Source organism: Gobio gobio (assembly GCF_949357685.1).
Source record: "Gobio gobio genome assembly, chromosome: 13".
In the NCBI taxonomy this organism is placed as follows: Eukaryota; Metazoa; Chordata; class Actinopteri; order Cypriniformes; family Gobionidae; genus Gobio; species Gobio gobio.
In genome coordinates this window covers 35,741,467-35,757,198 of record NC_137106.1, presented here as the reverse complement: position 1 = coordinate 35,757,198, position 15,732 = coordinate 35,741,467, and the positions used below count along the sequence as shown (strand labels likewise).

Genomic DNA, 15,732 nt, shown 5'->3' with positions numbered 1-15,732 from the left:
CTAGCAGCAGTTACAGAACCATTATACATACAGTTTATTGCATCTAGGTTACAACAGTAATTCTAATATTTTACTTTTTGCAGTTGTGGTAAAATGGTTGACTCAGTACCTCTGAAGAACTACAACACATCAAAATGTTAAATTCTTGTTCTGTATTTGAAAGCAAACAGGCATTACAAATAAGTTCACAATGCTGTTCAAAATAAAATGCATGTATTTGAAGGAAAATAAATGTACATTATTGTCTGCAATGAACAAATAACTGTGTTCACCAGCTTAAGACCTCAAGATAGAGGAGACCATGTGCCAAGCATCAAAGCAAGAAGTCCACCCATGTAACATGGATGATTTTAATGACACTTTCAACCAATGTAAAGTATTCATCTTTATGAATCATCACCCAAGTGATACAACCATAAATCTTATAATTGTTTGCTATGACTTTACATGTTGCACAATCTTTCCTGTAAACAAAACAAGCAACAAAATCCACAAGTATCAAATTTTATTTATAACATACCTAAAAGGCTATTTACATTTGCATCAATTAGTAGAAACATTTAAAAACTAAACCATCTCTTTTATTGGTGCTCAAGTCCCCTCAGTGCTCCTGACTGTAAACAGCATAATTTATAATACAAAATTATTTATACCAAATTAGATTATTTATTCCAAACATTATCCATTGATTATCTTATTTAGAAAACAGCAGGTTGCAGAGCTCTTAGGAAACAAGGAGAGCAGAAAACAAATGCACATGAAGTGCATTGGGAAATGAGTCCAGTCAAAGAGTCCACAATCAAAGCTTCTTCCTCCTTGTTACAGGTTTAGGAAAAATGGCATCCATCATGCGTTTGCGGCGTAGGTTCATCCTCAGTGAAGGGGTTTCCTGTTCTTCAGTTCTCTTTTCGGCTCTAGCTATCGGTTCGGCTGGACTAGCGAGGGGAGAAAGAAAACTGATCTCAACAGGGGGTGGAGGTTCTGGGGCAGCTTTTGTTCTGTTAAAAGAAAACAGAAATTAATTAGGGTTTGATAATCAAACTAAGGCAGGCAAGAACATTTCACACACACTTTAAAAGTTGGACTAACAGACCTGGGCTGCGCTTCCCAAAAGCATCACAAGTTGATGGTAGAACAATTGCCACCACTGGTCTCTATGATCAACTTAGGCTTTAGGATGCTTTTAGAAACGCTGCCCTGGATAATACGATTGTAAATCAGACAACAATTGTGCAACTAGGGGTGTGCGATATTGACACAAAAAAAAAAACAATCTTGTTTTTTTCAGGGATTTTATCGATGATAATTGGATGGTATAGCCATTATGGGGACCTTTATAAAACGTTTTTTTTCCCCTAACCTAAATGTATGCATCATCTTTTGTGTCAAATTCTTACATTTAATCAATAATTTAAATTCGAATAAAAAGACACAATAGGGCTGTTACCAATCTGTTGGAACCACACAAATAATCGCACACCCCTACAAACAACAAGCAAGGTAGTCTGTATCAATTATTTTACTGCGCAGCAGTTGTACTCGTTTATACTTGGACAGGCAGATTAAGATTGTAACTTGACTATGCAAAAAATATCTTGATTATAACTGCATGTAAACCTCCTTATATTACAACATCAATATCTACATGCAACATGGAAAATTCACCTTGTTGTCCTCTTCTTTCTGGGCTTGACAACCTCAGTTTCAACTGCAACGTAATCTACAGGGCCATTGTCCTAAACAAAACACATTATGAAGTTTAAAGTGTGTTCCAGCACAAATTAAACAATTGCTTTGGTACTCAAACTTTAACAGGATGCTTCTTACCTCTTTGTATTGAGAATCAGTTTCATCTCCTGAGGCTTTTGTTTGAGGTACAGGAGACAACATTTCTGGAATTTCAACTTCATTTCGTACTGAAGTTTCTTTTCTACTTCCTATCAAGAAAGGATTGCAGATTAATTGAATTGAAGGCACATTAAAGTGTTGTAAACTACTGAAAAAAAGAGGCATTACAATATTGACTACCTCTTGTTCTTTTCAGGTCAGCTGAATCCTCAACCGCCATAGAGTTTTGTTCAGACACTTTTCTCGCTCGTGTACGTCTAGCACTTGCAAGTGACTTGCTTGCATGTTCCTGCATTTCATCGGACACCACCAATATCGATTCTTCAATGTCAGCATTTTGAGTTTCATTCAGTGACCGAGGTGCTGCAGATCTAGTGGTTCTTCTCTTGGCACGTATAATTTCAGTTACAACAGGAACACTCTCTTCGCTGGCTTTCTCATTTTTGAGTCGCTCTACAAGGGCATCCGCCTGAAGAGTTTCGGTCACCACTTCCAGGGGAATCAAATCTGGCCTTTCTTCGCCAAGATCCTCACCTTGATTCCAGTGCCGGCTTCTCGTAAGGCGTCTTGAAACACTCTGAAGTTGTGCATCATCAATAACAAAGGTTGCATTCTTTGCTTTTTCTGCAGTGCTGGCCACGGTCTTCCTCCTGCTTCTTGGAGGAGTTCTAAGAGGTTGATTTATAGTTGTGGCATCTTCTGCAGGATCCTGTTGCAAACGTTCTATCGCTAGACCTCGGGTAGACTTGCGAGTAACCCTACTAGGACTACTTTGTGCTTGGGCAGGCTCTACCTTCTCCTCTGGGACTACTTGATGAGTTTCTGGAACTTCAACAATTGGTGCTTGGACTTTTCTTGTACTCCGTCTGGGCTGTGTTTCTGAATCATCGCTGGGAACAGGGTCAGTGGACAGGGCCTCATCATCATCAACCACTGTGCTCCTGGTTCTTCGAGATCCTTTCCTAGGTGTAGCTTTCTGTGGGGTCTTTCGTGCCGGACTTGCAGGCCTTGATACTTTCTCAGAAGGCATGTCTTGGTCATTCTCATTAGCCTGCTGTTCCGCATCTGCTTTTCTTGTGCTTCTTCTGGGTGTAACAGGAACTTGACAGTCTTGCAGCTGCTTGACACTCCTCGTAACACGTCTTGGTGTAGAAGGTACTTGAGAATCCATTTGTTCCTCTTCAGTAAGATCTTTCTCCACATCAAGATTGGGTACAGGGAATGTTACGGTTTTCCTTGTCCTCCTTGACGGGCTGCGCTCCACCTCCTTAACGTTCTCCAAAATCTCCTCTGTATCTTTTCCAGATCTGTTGACTTTTGTTCTTGCAGGTGACCTGGTCCTTCCTGGTGACTTTGACCTTCCTGGTGACTTTGGCCTTGCCAATTGTTTCGCCATGGAAAGTTCCTCAACTTCTCCAGCCAATAAGGGTGTAGTGTCTATTTGGATGGATTCAGTTATATTGTCTTTTGCAAGGGTTGACACCTCTGTGTCCAATGCAGAAACTTCATTGACCTTACCTAAAAGCTCTTCTGAAGGCAAAATATTCTCTGGCGCAGAAGACCCCAATACTTCCCCATGAAGAGGGGTATGTGATTCTTCCTGCACCTCAGGAGGACCAAATTCTGGCCTTTCACCATTGGAAAGACCTTTTGTTTCTTGAGAAGATTCTGCTTGTGGTGCAATTATTTGTTCTACTGCCTGGAGGATCTCACCTGGTTGTTCACCAATGACAACAGGTTCAATGTCTGATACCAAGTCTTTTACTTCTTCCAATTTGTTGTCTGGAATTTGAACAGTATGATCCAAGATGACAACCTCAGAGTTAGCTGTAAGCTGATTATCCACATCCTGGGGCTCTTCTGGCTCATGTAGAGGTAGCAATACTGCATTGTGGTCCAACTCTGAAGCATCAGGCAGTTCCTCCACATCTGGATCAAGCATTAACGTGAAGCCCTCTGAGTCTTCTGGCTGTGTACCATCTGGTGCACTGCTGAGGGTCTCTAAAGTGCCTTCATCTAGAAGATGCGTTTGCTGCTCCTCAGCCAGCTCTACAGGCACCAGGAGAGTGGTGGATGGCTTAAGCTCAGTATAACACATAGCATCTTCCTCATCTAGATCTGCAGTGCCAAGGCCAACCATTACCACTTCACCTTCATCCTCTGGTATGTCAGTGTCTAGAACCTGCAGAACAAAAAGGCCAGGATCGGAGAATGAATCAATGTTTTAACAACACACTGCAACACATTACTAGTACAAACACCATCACATATGTCCTAACCAGGTCAAGTTGCACAACAAAGATGACAAGATATTATGTATTAATCTGAAATTATGCTTACAAGTTATATTGCTGCTCAACCTTCTAGTTGTGCCTGCTTAACTGAATACATGTTAACTAACCACAACATGTATTATATCATACTTGTATATTAATATAAAAATGGACTTGAATCGAACTGAAGACATTCTGTCAGTCATTTAGTTTCCATTTGCCAGGTCCTTCTGGTCTTATTTGACATTTAATATACAGCTGTGCTTTTGGAAATTTGCAGCAGTATTCTGGCCATATTGTTGGAAACTTATCACATTTCACCTGGTTAGGACAGTGCATGAGATTTGTTTTAACACAAAAATAAGGCTTCAGTGGTACACTTACTTTCAGCTGTGCCTCAGGTGTGACCAGTGACAGTACTGCATTGGCTTGATCCTGGAGGTACTGCTCATTTGGTGGAAGTTCCTCCATGTAAAGGGCAGGAGAAGGCTGGTGGTTACTCCTGCCATTACCCTTTACTTCTTCTATAATCTCAACCTCACTTCCTGAGTCCTCCACCTTCTCATCTGCAGAGTCCTCTTCATCCTCTGAAGATTCGCCACTACTAAGCTCATCTGTGTCATTTAAGCTTACTACAGCTATAGAAAGAATTTTGAGATTAGATTTGGATTATTACCCTGTTGTTTAAAAGACATTAGCTGACTAAAATGCTGAACTTAACATGTACTTACACGTACTGGACTCTGAGGTAGCAGATTCTGATGTCTGCGTTTTCAAATCTGCTGCACTCTCTTCAGTGGGCTGAACTTCCTTAATGTCACAAACTGGTTCACTTCAGGGTGTACACAGCACAAACAAAAGTCATAAAAAAGGCTAAATGACAAGACATGTGAAACATATGCAAAAGCAGCACACCAGAAACATGGTAAGTCATTAACAAGTACCTTTTGAGAGATGCCTCTGAATCTTCTTCCCTAATACTGGAGCGGGTCAAAGGTGGAGATCGATCTGGGCCAAATAAATGCTGTTCCACAAAGGCATCCAAATCTACAATATAAATCATTAGACATTTATTTCCTAGCAGTTATGTTAAAATAACAAAAAACAGGAAAGTTCCATTCAAAAGTTTGGGGTTGGTTCGAAAAAAGTATCCTATGCTCAACCAAGGCTGCATTGTTTAAAAATACAGTAAAAGGATTAACATTGGGAACAATTTAAAATAATAACTTTTTTAAATAAAGTTTGAGTAAACTTTTTTTTAGGATTCATTGATAAATAGAAAGTTCAAAAGAACATCATTTAATAGAAATCTCCAACCTTATAAATGTCTGTCACTTTTGATACATTTTATAAAATAAAAAGTAATAAAAACTTACTGACCCCAAGCTTTTGAATAGTATTGTATGGTAAGGAATATATAAAAACAAATTTAAATACCTGAGGTTTCCATAGATTCAGCTTCACATTCATCATTGATCTCAGGTTCACTAGTCATTTGTTCATGGTTCACCAACTCAACCACTGGAATCTCAGACACAGAGGTCTCACAGATCAGTTCTTCTGGTACTGTCTCTGATATCTTGGTGAGAACTGGTTCACCTACAGTGTCATAAGCAGCATTTTCTTCCATTGACTGGTTTACAGGCTCTAAAGTAGGAGGAACACTAAGAGCTTCAACAAAAATTGAGGATGTGTTCATTGATTCTTCAGCTTCTGTTGGTTCCTGGATCTCTGGATACTGTAAAATCTCAGTCAAAGATTCTAAGCTTGGGTCCTGAACTGGAAGAACAAGCTCTGGTTCCATAACCACATCCGGCTTAAGAACCTGAGCCTCTGAAGTTTCCTTTAACTGCTCCTCAGTTACTTCCCTCACAAGATCATTCTCAATATTAACATGCACCTCAAGCTCCTCACTCCCATTAAGGGCTTCCTGTGTGTCAGAAGGTCTTTCTCCATTGGACAAGTCTTCATCTGTATCATTTTCATGAGCTATGTTTAGCTCATTCTCAGGCAGCGGAAGAGAGGGTAATTCTGAAGTTGTTTTATGTTCTACAGGGGGCACATGTTGCTCTGAAGTGTTTGGAAGTCTTAAGGTCACCTCCTGATCCATGCTGTTGTTTGTTTGATGTTCTTTCAGTGTTGCCATAAGATCCTCAGGAGCAGGAGCATCATGGAACTCGAGAGTGGTATCGGACTGATTAGATATGAGACTTGCTTCTTGCCCCAGACTAGGCCGTCGCATAAGAGTGGGAAGAACTTGCGTGGACTCTGCTGCAGGGATCTCTTTGATAGAGCAGCCACTCTCAGATTCTACATCAGGATTCTCTTTCTCTTCAGGCAATGGCTTGTACGTCCTCTTTAGATCTGCTTCTTCCTCTTCAGCTTCTGAATGTTCACTCCAGGAATCAATGATTGCTTTAGGAGGTGGGGAAGATCTCTTAGGTGTATTGAGCACTCTGTTAATCGCAATCTGTAAAAAAAAATAAAAAAAATAAAAAAAAAAGATTTACTATATTACTACTGCAAAAAAAAAATCTGTACGATATTTTTTCTTAACCTTTGATTTTAGATGTTGAAAAGGCGTTACCCCATTATTCCAGTGGACAGAGGCTTTGGGAACTTCTGGAGAATCCGCCTCCTCTATGAAGGTAATACGGCTTTCTTTGGGGCGGAGAGGAGGAGTGATTGATCTGCCCGGGGAGGCAGAAGGGGTGGCCACAGGAGTGGGACGCAAGCTGCTCCTCAAAATAGACTGTGGAGTGAAGGATGAGAAAACCGGGCCTGACGCCAAGGCTCGAGCTCTCTAAAATCAAAGAGTTTATAATGAGGAGGGAAGTTTCTTAAAACACTAGAGGAAGTACATACAGAAAGTTTAATCTGAAGTCTCTAATGTTTCAGTCTCACCTTTACCACTTGAGGAGTTTGCAGCAAACTGAGCTCAGGACCCTTAGTGGCGCTCTTTGGGCCAGCCCATGAGGTAATGGACCTTGTAGGAGTGCCAGGCAAATTTGAGCTCTCTGGAGAATTTAGGGAAGATGGCTGCACAGCCAAATCCAGAAGCCTGGTGACAAAGCAAGGGAAATGTTACCATCCACCTTATTTTGCAATTTGGAATCAAGTTTATATGTGGAAGACTTCCAATTAATTAGCCGCTATAGGTAAATAACTAGAAGAATAAAGTACAGTAAACAGTAAAACTATATGACTGTTTTACCTAGACATTCTCTTGGTTAGCATGTTGATTGGAGTTCCTACAAAAGGCTCGGGCAGATTTGGAGAGGAAGGGTGCAGGCTAGACACTTGCTTCTCTGACTCTCTGGGGCTGAACAGGAAATTCAACAAAATATTCAGTGCAGAATAAGGTTTAAATGAAAACATACTTACAAACAGAAAATGAAAGCTGGGAAAAACTATTTAGTATAATACCTTTTGAAAGGAGACGACTCGGGAGTGGAGTTCTTGCCAACCCACACTTCCTCAATCTTTGAGAGGACATTACTGATAAAGGCTGCTCTGGTCATCACATTTTCAGAGGCTGAACGTTTAGCAACAGTTGACAGAGGCTGAGGTCTTTTTACTAGGGATAAGAGAAGAGCAGATTCAAAGTCAATTGCTAACAACTTCTGTCAAGTTCTAACACTTGTGTCCCAGTGAGTATGGCTATCATCAATACCTTCTCTGTGAATCGTAGCAGGGTGTTGGTAGGGTTTTGCTCGTTCAATGGCTAATTTCCGTTGAACCCGAGGAAGAACCTTCCCATACTGATTGAGAATGGAGTTCCTTGTGTTTGACCTTTCCTTCATTTTAGGATCCCGATCAGCCTGAATTAAAAAAATAATAATCATTTTATAATAAATTATTTTTAAATGAAATAACTAATGAAAATAAAAACAGATGTAGACTATAATATGAAATCGAACATACTCCTAGGTTCAATTTGAGGGTCTGGTTGAGTTGAAGCGCAGGCACATAATTTGCCTGCTGGAGGTAGTGGACCATGAGCAGCTCCTGATTCTGGAAACCTCCGGTGCTTTGAAGGAACCGCTCCAAACACTCCTGCACAATTGAATTAAAGTTTCAAAACAAGACAGTGCTAATATGCACTAGTGCTCAAAAGTTTGGGGCAGTCAATGTTGAAAACGTTTTCTTCAAGAATCTCATGGTAGAAAGTTTCAGCATTGATATAAAATAGACTTTTTTGTAACAATGTAATTCTTTACCGTCAGATTTAATAGAGTTTGTGTGCTTGCTGAATAAAAGTATTTGCTTTGCATTCTAACAGTCAATAAATATGTGTAGAGATTTACACACCTGTTCTGCAAGTCCAAGGGGCAGCTTAAGCAGCTCTTTCATCAGTCCCAGATCCTGACAGGTCTCAAAGAGAAACTTCATCATCTCTTCCATGTTCAGTTTGTTACAGTGCTGCCTTAGCAAAGCCCAGGCCTCCACAATACACCTGGCCAGCCCAAAACAAACCAAAAGTAAGAGTCTAGCAACTACAAATAAACTCACCCTAAGCAGACATATTAATTACATGGTACACTACACTCATACCTGTTATGAAGCAGGACAGAGAGGCAAAGCTTGGCTTGGTTGGTAGTGCACATGGGAGGCTTCATCACATGCAGGTAGCGCAAGGCGATGCTGTGCTTCTGCTGGCACATCAAAGCCTGCAGGACACGCTCATGCTGCCAGCTCCACAGAGAGTGACTGGTGGCTGGGTGCAACAGCAGCTCAAGAGAGCTCTGGGGGAGATTAAAACCAGTCAATATAAATTATTCATGAAGTATCATGTTGTACCTCTGACATTAACACAAAATACACTAACGCCCGGTTTCACAGACAGGGCTTAGCTTAAACCAGGGGCCAGTTGCATAAACTAAGCCATTATGTTAAGACGGTGTCTTAAGATCTAGTATGAGCCACTAGCAGTTAGGCAAGTGGCATTCAGTCTTACTTTTCGTATCAAATTAGGCCAGTCTATGTTTTTATGTAACTGATTAAAAAAAATTATGAACAGTCTTAAAGAAAAAAAAAATGTATGTCTAACTTGTAAGACTAGTCTTAACGGTTTATGCAACCGGCCCCAGGATTAGGCCATTTAAGTAACATTCATAAACCTTGAGACAAAACAATGGCACGGACTTAATTTAAGATATGTCAGTGCAAGTTGCTTTCAGTTCAAACATGCATTTTAGTCTGGGACTAGGCTTAAGCCTTAAGACTAAGTGTAGTGTTTAAACTGATATAGTTCCCATATCAGGGTGAAAATCATTTTAAACACCTTTACCATTCACAAAGTTCACACCAAGTATAAATCAAGCCAAAAATCAAAGTTTATTTCAAAAATACTAGTAAGAGAACACAAATGAGAAAGAAACGTATTAATTTGTATACCTCGTGATCATGATGATCTAGCAACCACAGGCCTTGTACCAGTTTCACTAACCCAATGGGAATGGCAAACGCAGTGGGAAAAGACTCCACTGATGCCCCACTTTTATTGGGAAATGAGTACATCACATCCAGCAGCAAGTAAATAACCTAAGAGCCTGAGTCAAGGAAAAATCTTTACTAACCAGCAGCAAAAAGCATACTATTTATGACAAGCTTAGATGTACTGAAGAACCCCCAAAAGGATACAATAGCATGTTTGGCAGATTCTTCAATGTTTTCCAGGAGGTAAATATCCAGCAATGCCTATACCAGGGACAGACCAACAAAAAAAAGAAAAGAAAATTAAGCACAGCTGAGCACAATGTTGTTTAAACACATTTTTGTTCAAGTCTTAACTTACATGAAGTGATGGGGGAGGATAATGTCCTGTTCCACCCTGATCCCTTTTCCAAAGCTCAGTAAGGCGTTCCCCACACTGACTCACCAGCCCATCAATCAGGAGGCAGTCTGCACACCATTTGTCCCTATTGGCAGAAAATGATTTTTTTAATGCCTTACTACACCAATACAATTTGACTTTTAAGGAGAAAGGATGTTTACATAACATTATATGATTATTATTATTATTATTATTATAATAAATAAACAAAAGCCCAAAGGTGCTTCAGAAATTCAGCAACTTACTTGGCCTGTCTCCGCAGCTCCTCCCTCTGGCCAGTGTAGTAATTCTTTATAATAGAATGACTGTAAAAGGGCCTTGATATCTGCAGAACATCATCATCATCTGGTGACAGAAGAACACTGAGTTCATCATATGCAATGCATAGATTTGTTTAAAATCACAGAGTATCTGTCAAATCAAAATCAAAGTAAAGCTGTGGAGACGGTCATACCAGAGCCCTCTGGAAGAAGACCAGTCCGGCAGAACCACAAAACCACTTGAGCATACTGGGAGATCAAGCTAGACACCATGCATTTGTTCATGAGTCCAAATAACCCTGCAGGTAGCCAAAAATTAGTCAGTCATTCTAGTGATTTTCAACTTTATATATACCAGTGTGATCTCCATGTATACTCAAGACACCTTTCTGTGTGAGCTCCTGAGCCTCATTCAGCAAACAGTGGAAAATGGTGCTGAGGTTTGCCAGCAAGCGCTGACTGTGCTGTAGCAACTGCAGTGTCTGGGGATCTGTGAAGTTTGCAGAGCTGTCAAAGAGCGGAGCACCTGGATGCATAGAAAGCACATGATCAGAATGCTGTTAAATTTGCAAAACAACCATATTGAGAGAAATGCATGTAGGAAACTCACATATTTCATCCAGTTCTTCTTTGGTGTGCACAACCTTATTCCAGGCCCACTCCAGTATATAGCGCAGATTGACAGCTGACCCTGGTTGCTCTGCGTGCAGAAATGTTAAGGAAGTTAAGCCCTGTTTCCACCTAAATTGCCTGGAACAATTTGTTACAGGATATTTTTTTCCCCCAGACCTGTTGCTGCCTGCGTTTTCATCGCAGTCTAAAGTACAGTGAAGATTAGTCTGGTGACGTAGGGCTTCACGTGACTTTCCAGAGCCCACTGTATTTCGTCTTCCGCAAATACACTTAATAAAGCCTGAACCTCGTCGCCAGTCCATCGATCATATTTTTTAAACTTCATTGTTGATTTGAATAGCAAACAACTCTTACTGCACGAATCGCAACAGACTTTAAGGTTGAAATAAAACGCTGGGTGAGCTCAACCATTCAGCAGGTTCAGCTCCAAAGTCCCACACCCGAAAGTTCCTGAACTTAATTTAGACCCCGGTTCCTGCAGTCGAAACACACCGAATAACACCCCAAAGTCCCTAATTCTTGCGGTCGAAACACAGCTTTACATGAAGTACAATTAGGGTTGGGTACCATTCACATTTTAAAAAGGTACCGGTACTGGTTTCGGTACTTTAGGGATGTTTACATCAATAACCGTAAAGAAACTGCAAGTCATTTATAGATGTGTTATTGACATTATGCCAGAGCTGCCCTGGTCTCTGTCTGCCATTGTCTGTGATGTTTGTATACTGTAATAATTACTAGTAAATTAACTACTAGGTACTTAATTTAATTCATAAAAACAACCATATATTTTTTTATTTTTTATTTAATTTCTATGAAAAGATTTCCCACAAATTATGTGTTGTGTATTTTCTGGTAATCAAATGAAGACATAAGACATTAATTTAATTAATCTATCAAACAAAGTGCTGCACAACTGAGCTTTATACAAGTTAAAATTAAAAATGTTAATTTATTACTTAAAAGATAAAGTTTTGATAATTTATTATTATTACATTAGTGTTAGTATTATTACATTGAGAGATTTGTCAAGTTAAACCAAATTTTTATTTTGACAGGTTGCCGTGAAGACCTTTTGAGTTTCTGTGTGTTTATGACATGACGGTAGTTTTTCTCAAATGAAACATTAAAATGCTCATGAAGTGACTCCTGTGGCTCTGGAGATGACGTTCGTGTGTTCATGTCTTCATATGCGACAGCAGAGTGTGCGTGTGAGGTAAATTAAACCGCACCTCTACTCCATTAATTCGCACAGATATACGCAGGACACGGAGGATTTGTATTTAAATTTTCTTTTTGCGGTTTCAATATTCACAATCACTAGTTTATATCACCAGATGCGTTCTCAGGTACGATTGATTTAATGTGAATCGGTACTCGGTATGTTGCAGATTTTGATAGCATATCGTCGCTGCCCGATAGAACTCACGTATGTCCAAAACCCTTACTTTTCAGGAAGTGAAGAAAAAACACCGTATTTCAAAAGCAGTTGAATGTAGTGTTGTAATACTTGGTACGGCATCTTTACATGTAACCATATTCTTGCCAGTGTAACGATATAATCCACATTTGACCAAAATTGAGTTTAAATGGACATACGTGCATATTTTACAGTAACGGTGGTCGATACGCGTTCTTCCTTTCATTAATTAGAATGGCCAAGTCGCGTTTCATATTGACAGAGGAATACGTGCTGGACATTCTCAGCCTCTGGCAAGCGGTGATAGCAGTATGAGTGAGGCATGTTCTAGTGACAATCATGACAGTAGCATTACAGGCTATAATTTGATCAGTTTGACTAAGAAAAAAAAGGCTGAATCTTATCAATGAGACCGAGTTTATTTACATACTAGCCAGCAAACTAATCTGTGAAGAACTAGATTAGAACTAAACTGTGGAGAGCTTCAATGTCGTACTTTCGGCTATCCAGTGCTGAGCTTCGATGAAACAACTTCCTGAGACCGGCGAGATGCTTCCACAGGGCGGGAGATACGCGGCGTGATTGACAGTTTTGACACCAAATGGATATACGTGAAAATCAGATGACATGATTTCACAACTTTTCATTGGCCATTTAGATATGTGACGCATACTGTATACGGAAATGAACCTGGACATTCAATCCGTCGAAAAATCTCAAAATCGGCAAAATGGACATACGTGGTTTTCATCGGACAGCGACGATATGGAACTTGTCGACCTCAAACTCTCTAACGGCAGTCTACCTTTATTGATGAAACAAGTCTTTATAGATTATGAAAGGCTTACTTCTCCCATCCTCACCTTCAGTGGTCCACTGTTTAATACAGCCAGTGATGAGTCCCAATGAGCTTGTCTCCACAGCAGTGCACAAAATGGCATCAAGCTGCTCTTCCTGAATTCAAATCACAAGGCATTCAAAGAAAAACATGCATCACAGCTATAATTAAACACTCTCATAAAAGCAGTTCTACATGTGGGTGACATCTATTTAGCTAAGAAGCAAACTAATTAGACTAGTGTGTAGTTATTCCTAAAAAAGGTTAAATAAAGGGTGCATTACCTGTGAGAGGCTGGAGGGCTGGACATCAGCCAGACGAGAGGACAGGAGGCCAGACATGAGACAGCGCGAGTATCCATTAGAAATGCTGTCACCCAAACTTGGTGCCACCTTCTTTAGATAGCTCAGGGTCTAAGAGTAAACAGTAAGAGTTTAATGTACCAGATCAATAAAGACTCAGCATATTATAGTTCTAAAACTAACCTCTTTCTGATAGCCAGAGCAAGTAAAGTGCACAATTCCAGCATTAAGCAAACAACTTCCATCTAGATAGAATAGGGGAAACAAAGATAAAAGGTTATTAAATATTTAAGGGAGTTACACAACACAGCCATTATACATGCAATAAATGTATATTAAATGAGCATGTCTTGCCAAAGTTGTAGGTGGTGGGATTAAAGAACTGTTCTGGTGGAGGGCAGGTGTAGGGCAGACCCCTGCTTAGACTGCGCTCATGAATCAGGACGTCCAACAGAGAACAGGGAGCGGTCACCTCGATCACAGAGTCAAGTGACCACACTGCCAGATATGGACAGTTACGTAAAGATTCTCCCGCTCTGGACAGGTAAAGAAAAAAAGGACTTCAAAACAAGCTGCATTTATTAATCTGCGCAAATATGGAGGGACTTGAGTTGCATGTCTCCTGCAACATATCTGACTGCATTTGAACTTTACTTAACTTTTACTCCAAACATACTCACCTCAATGAATCTGGCATCTGAGCATGATACCATCTGTTAATGTCAAAAACACCTATGAAGGTCGATGGCTGGCCTTGTCCATACGATTTAACTTGCCAGCTGAAAACCGACACACTTGTATCTGGAGAAGCCACTAAAGAAAGAGAAAAACAAATATTATTATAGAAAATGTGTGATGTCATTCAATCACTCTGGAAAGTATATGGCTTTGGACATGCAAAAACACCTTCATTCATGCTGTCGTCCCGATCAGGGTGGTGGCGAAACTTTTCTATGGTCTGACAGCTGATCAGACGGGTATTGGTGGCCTGAGCTCTCAGAGGAAACGCTGTACCGTTCAAGTCCTGACTGTAACGCTCCTCACAATACTCCAGACCCTGAGAGCCAAACATCATATTTCATTTGTCATGTGCAACATTCAAATAAATCTACGAGAATGTAGAATGCTGCACAACTCTGCACCTCATAAATAATTTTCCCTGAAGCCAAGCACTTTCTCTCCCCAAAGGCCAGTTGTAATAAATGGAGGCTGACCACATCCCCCTCCCTGCAAAGACAAAATATGCCAAAATAAAATCAGAACAAAAGTCAAAACAATCAGATGATTATGTCGATAGGAGCACATGAAATGGTAAACTTACTGATCCTGTGCAGACTGCACTGCCCACAAATAGCAGCAGTTCCGTGGGTCATTTTCTGGCTCTTGGAAGGTAAATGCATAGACAGGCACTCTGCCACCCTCAAGCTGGGAATGATATCTGGAGAGCAAGAGGACATATTCAGAAACAAATTCACCGGTGCAGCAATACATTAAAGATGGGATAAGAAGGGAGGTAGTGACCGAACTTTTCTGTCCTATCACCATGTACACTATATTGCCAAAAGTTTTGGGACGCCTGCCTTTACATGCACATGAACTTTAATGACATCCCATTCTTAATCCGTAGGGTTTAATATGTAGTTGGCCCACCCTTTGCAGAAATAACAGCTTCAACTCTTTTGGGAAGGCTTTCCACAAGGTTCAGAGTGTGTTTATGGGAATTTTTGACCATTCTTCTATAAGCGCATGTGAGCTCAGGCACTGATGTTGGACGAGAAGGCCTGGCTCGCAGTCTCAGCTCTAATTAATCCCAAATGTCCCATCCGGTGTTCTATCAGGTTGGGGTCAGGACTCTGTGCAGGCCAGTCAAGTTCCTCCACACTAAACTCGCTCATCCATGTCTTTATGGACCTTGCTTTGTGCACTGGTGCGCAGTCATGTTGGAACAGGAAGGGGCCATCCCCAAACTGTTCCCTCAAAGTTGGGAGCATGAAGTGCATGAAGTTTGAAGGTCTGTAGTTATTGACTCAGCAGAGAGTCTGCTCTTTCTGCTCAATGTGTGCCCCATCCTGTGATTTTACGTGGCCTATCACTTCATGGCAGAGTTGCTGTTGTTCCCAATTGCTTCCATTTTGTTATAATACCACAAAGTTGACAGTGGGATATTTAGTAGTGAGGAAATTTCATGAACGGACCCATCATGGTACCACGCTTGAATTTACTGAGCTACCCATTCCTTCTCAAATGTTTGTAGAAGCGTCTGCATGCTTGATTTTATACACCTGTGGCCATGGAAGTGGAACATCTGAATTCAATGATTTG

The 15,732-nt window shown here is 40.6% G+C and overlaps 1 protein-coding gene across 2 annotated transcripts in view; it reads right to left on the bottom strand.

Moving 5' to 3' along the window:
- Positions 1-488: 488 nt before the first annotated feature.
- ahctf1 (AT hook containing transcription factor 1) overlaps positions 489-15,732 on the bottom strand; it is a 31,689-nt gene continuing 16,445 nt past the window's right edge. The window contains exons 6-36 of one of the 2 annotated variants that reach the window (XM_079832265.1): positions 14,732-14,848; positions 14,553-14,637; positions 14,317-14,467; positions 14,091-14,223; positions 13,765-13,946; positions 13,594-13,655; positions 13,393-13,521; positions 13,134-13,224; positions 10,828-10,917; positions 10,603-10,743; positions 10,412-10,516; positions 10,203-10,302; positions 9,919-10,042; positions 9,765-9,821; positions 9,519-9,665; positions 8,676-8,866; positions 8,433-8,577; positions 8,046-8,177; positions 7,795-7,942; positions 7,548-7,698; positions 7,336-7,443; positions 7,026-7,182; positions 6,679-6,924; positions 5,559-6,591; positions 5,066-5,168; positions 4,853-4,953; positions 4,506-4,759; positions 2,029-4,030; positions 1,828-1,937; positions 1,666-1,736; positions 489-998 (exon numbers count right to left, since the gene is read on the bottom strand). In XM_079832265.1, the coding sequence (XP_079688391.1) occupies positions 800-998; positions 1,666-1,736; positions 1,828-1,937; positions 2,029-4,030; positions 4,506-4,759; positions 4,853-4,953; positions 5,066-5,168; positions 5,559-6,591; positions 6,679-6,924; positions 7,026-7,182; positions 7,336-7,443; positions 7,548-7,698; positions 7,795-7,942; positions 8,046-8,177; positions 8,433-8,577; positions 8,676-8,866; positions 9,519-9,665; positions 9,765-9,821; positions 9,919-10,042; positions 10,203-10,302; positions 10,412-10,516; positions 10,603-10,743; positions 10,828-10,917; positions 13,134-13,224; positions 13,393-13,521; positions 13,594-13,655; positions 13,765-13,946; positions 14,091-14,223; positions 14,317-14,467; positions 14,553-14,637; positions 14,732-14,848 (6,865 nt within the window). In that variant the 3' untranslated portion in view covers positions 489-799. The remainder of the gene's footprint in view (positions 999-1,665; positions 1,737-1,827; positions 1,938-2,028; positions 4,031-4,505; positions 4,760-4,852; positions 4,954-5,065; positions 5,169-5,558; positions 6,592-6,678; positions 6,925-7,025; positions 7,183-7,335; positions 7,444-7,547; positions 7,699-7,794; positions 7,943-8,045; positions 8,178-8,432; positions 8,578-8,675; positions 8,867-9,518; positions 9,666-9,764; positions 9,822-9,918; positions 10,043-10,202; positions 10,303-10,411; positions 10,517-10,602; positions 10,744-10,827; positions 10,918-13,133; positions 13,225-13,392; positions 13,522-13,593; positions 13,656-13,764; positions 13,947-14,090; positions 14,224-14,316; positions 14,468-14,552; positions 14,638-14,731; positions 14,849-15,732) is intronic. The other variant, XM_079832266.1, reaches the window with a different exon arrangement.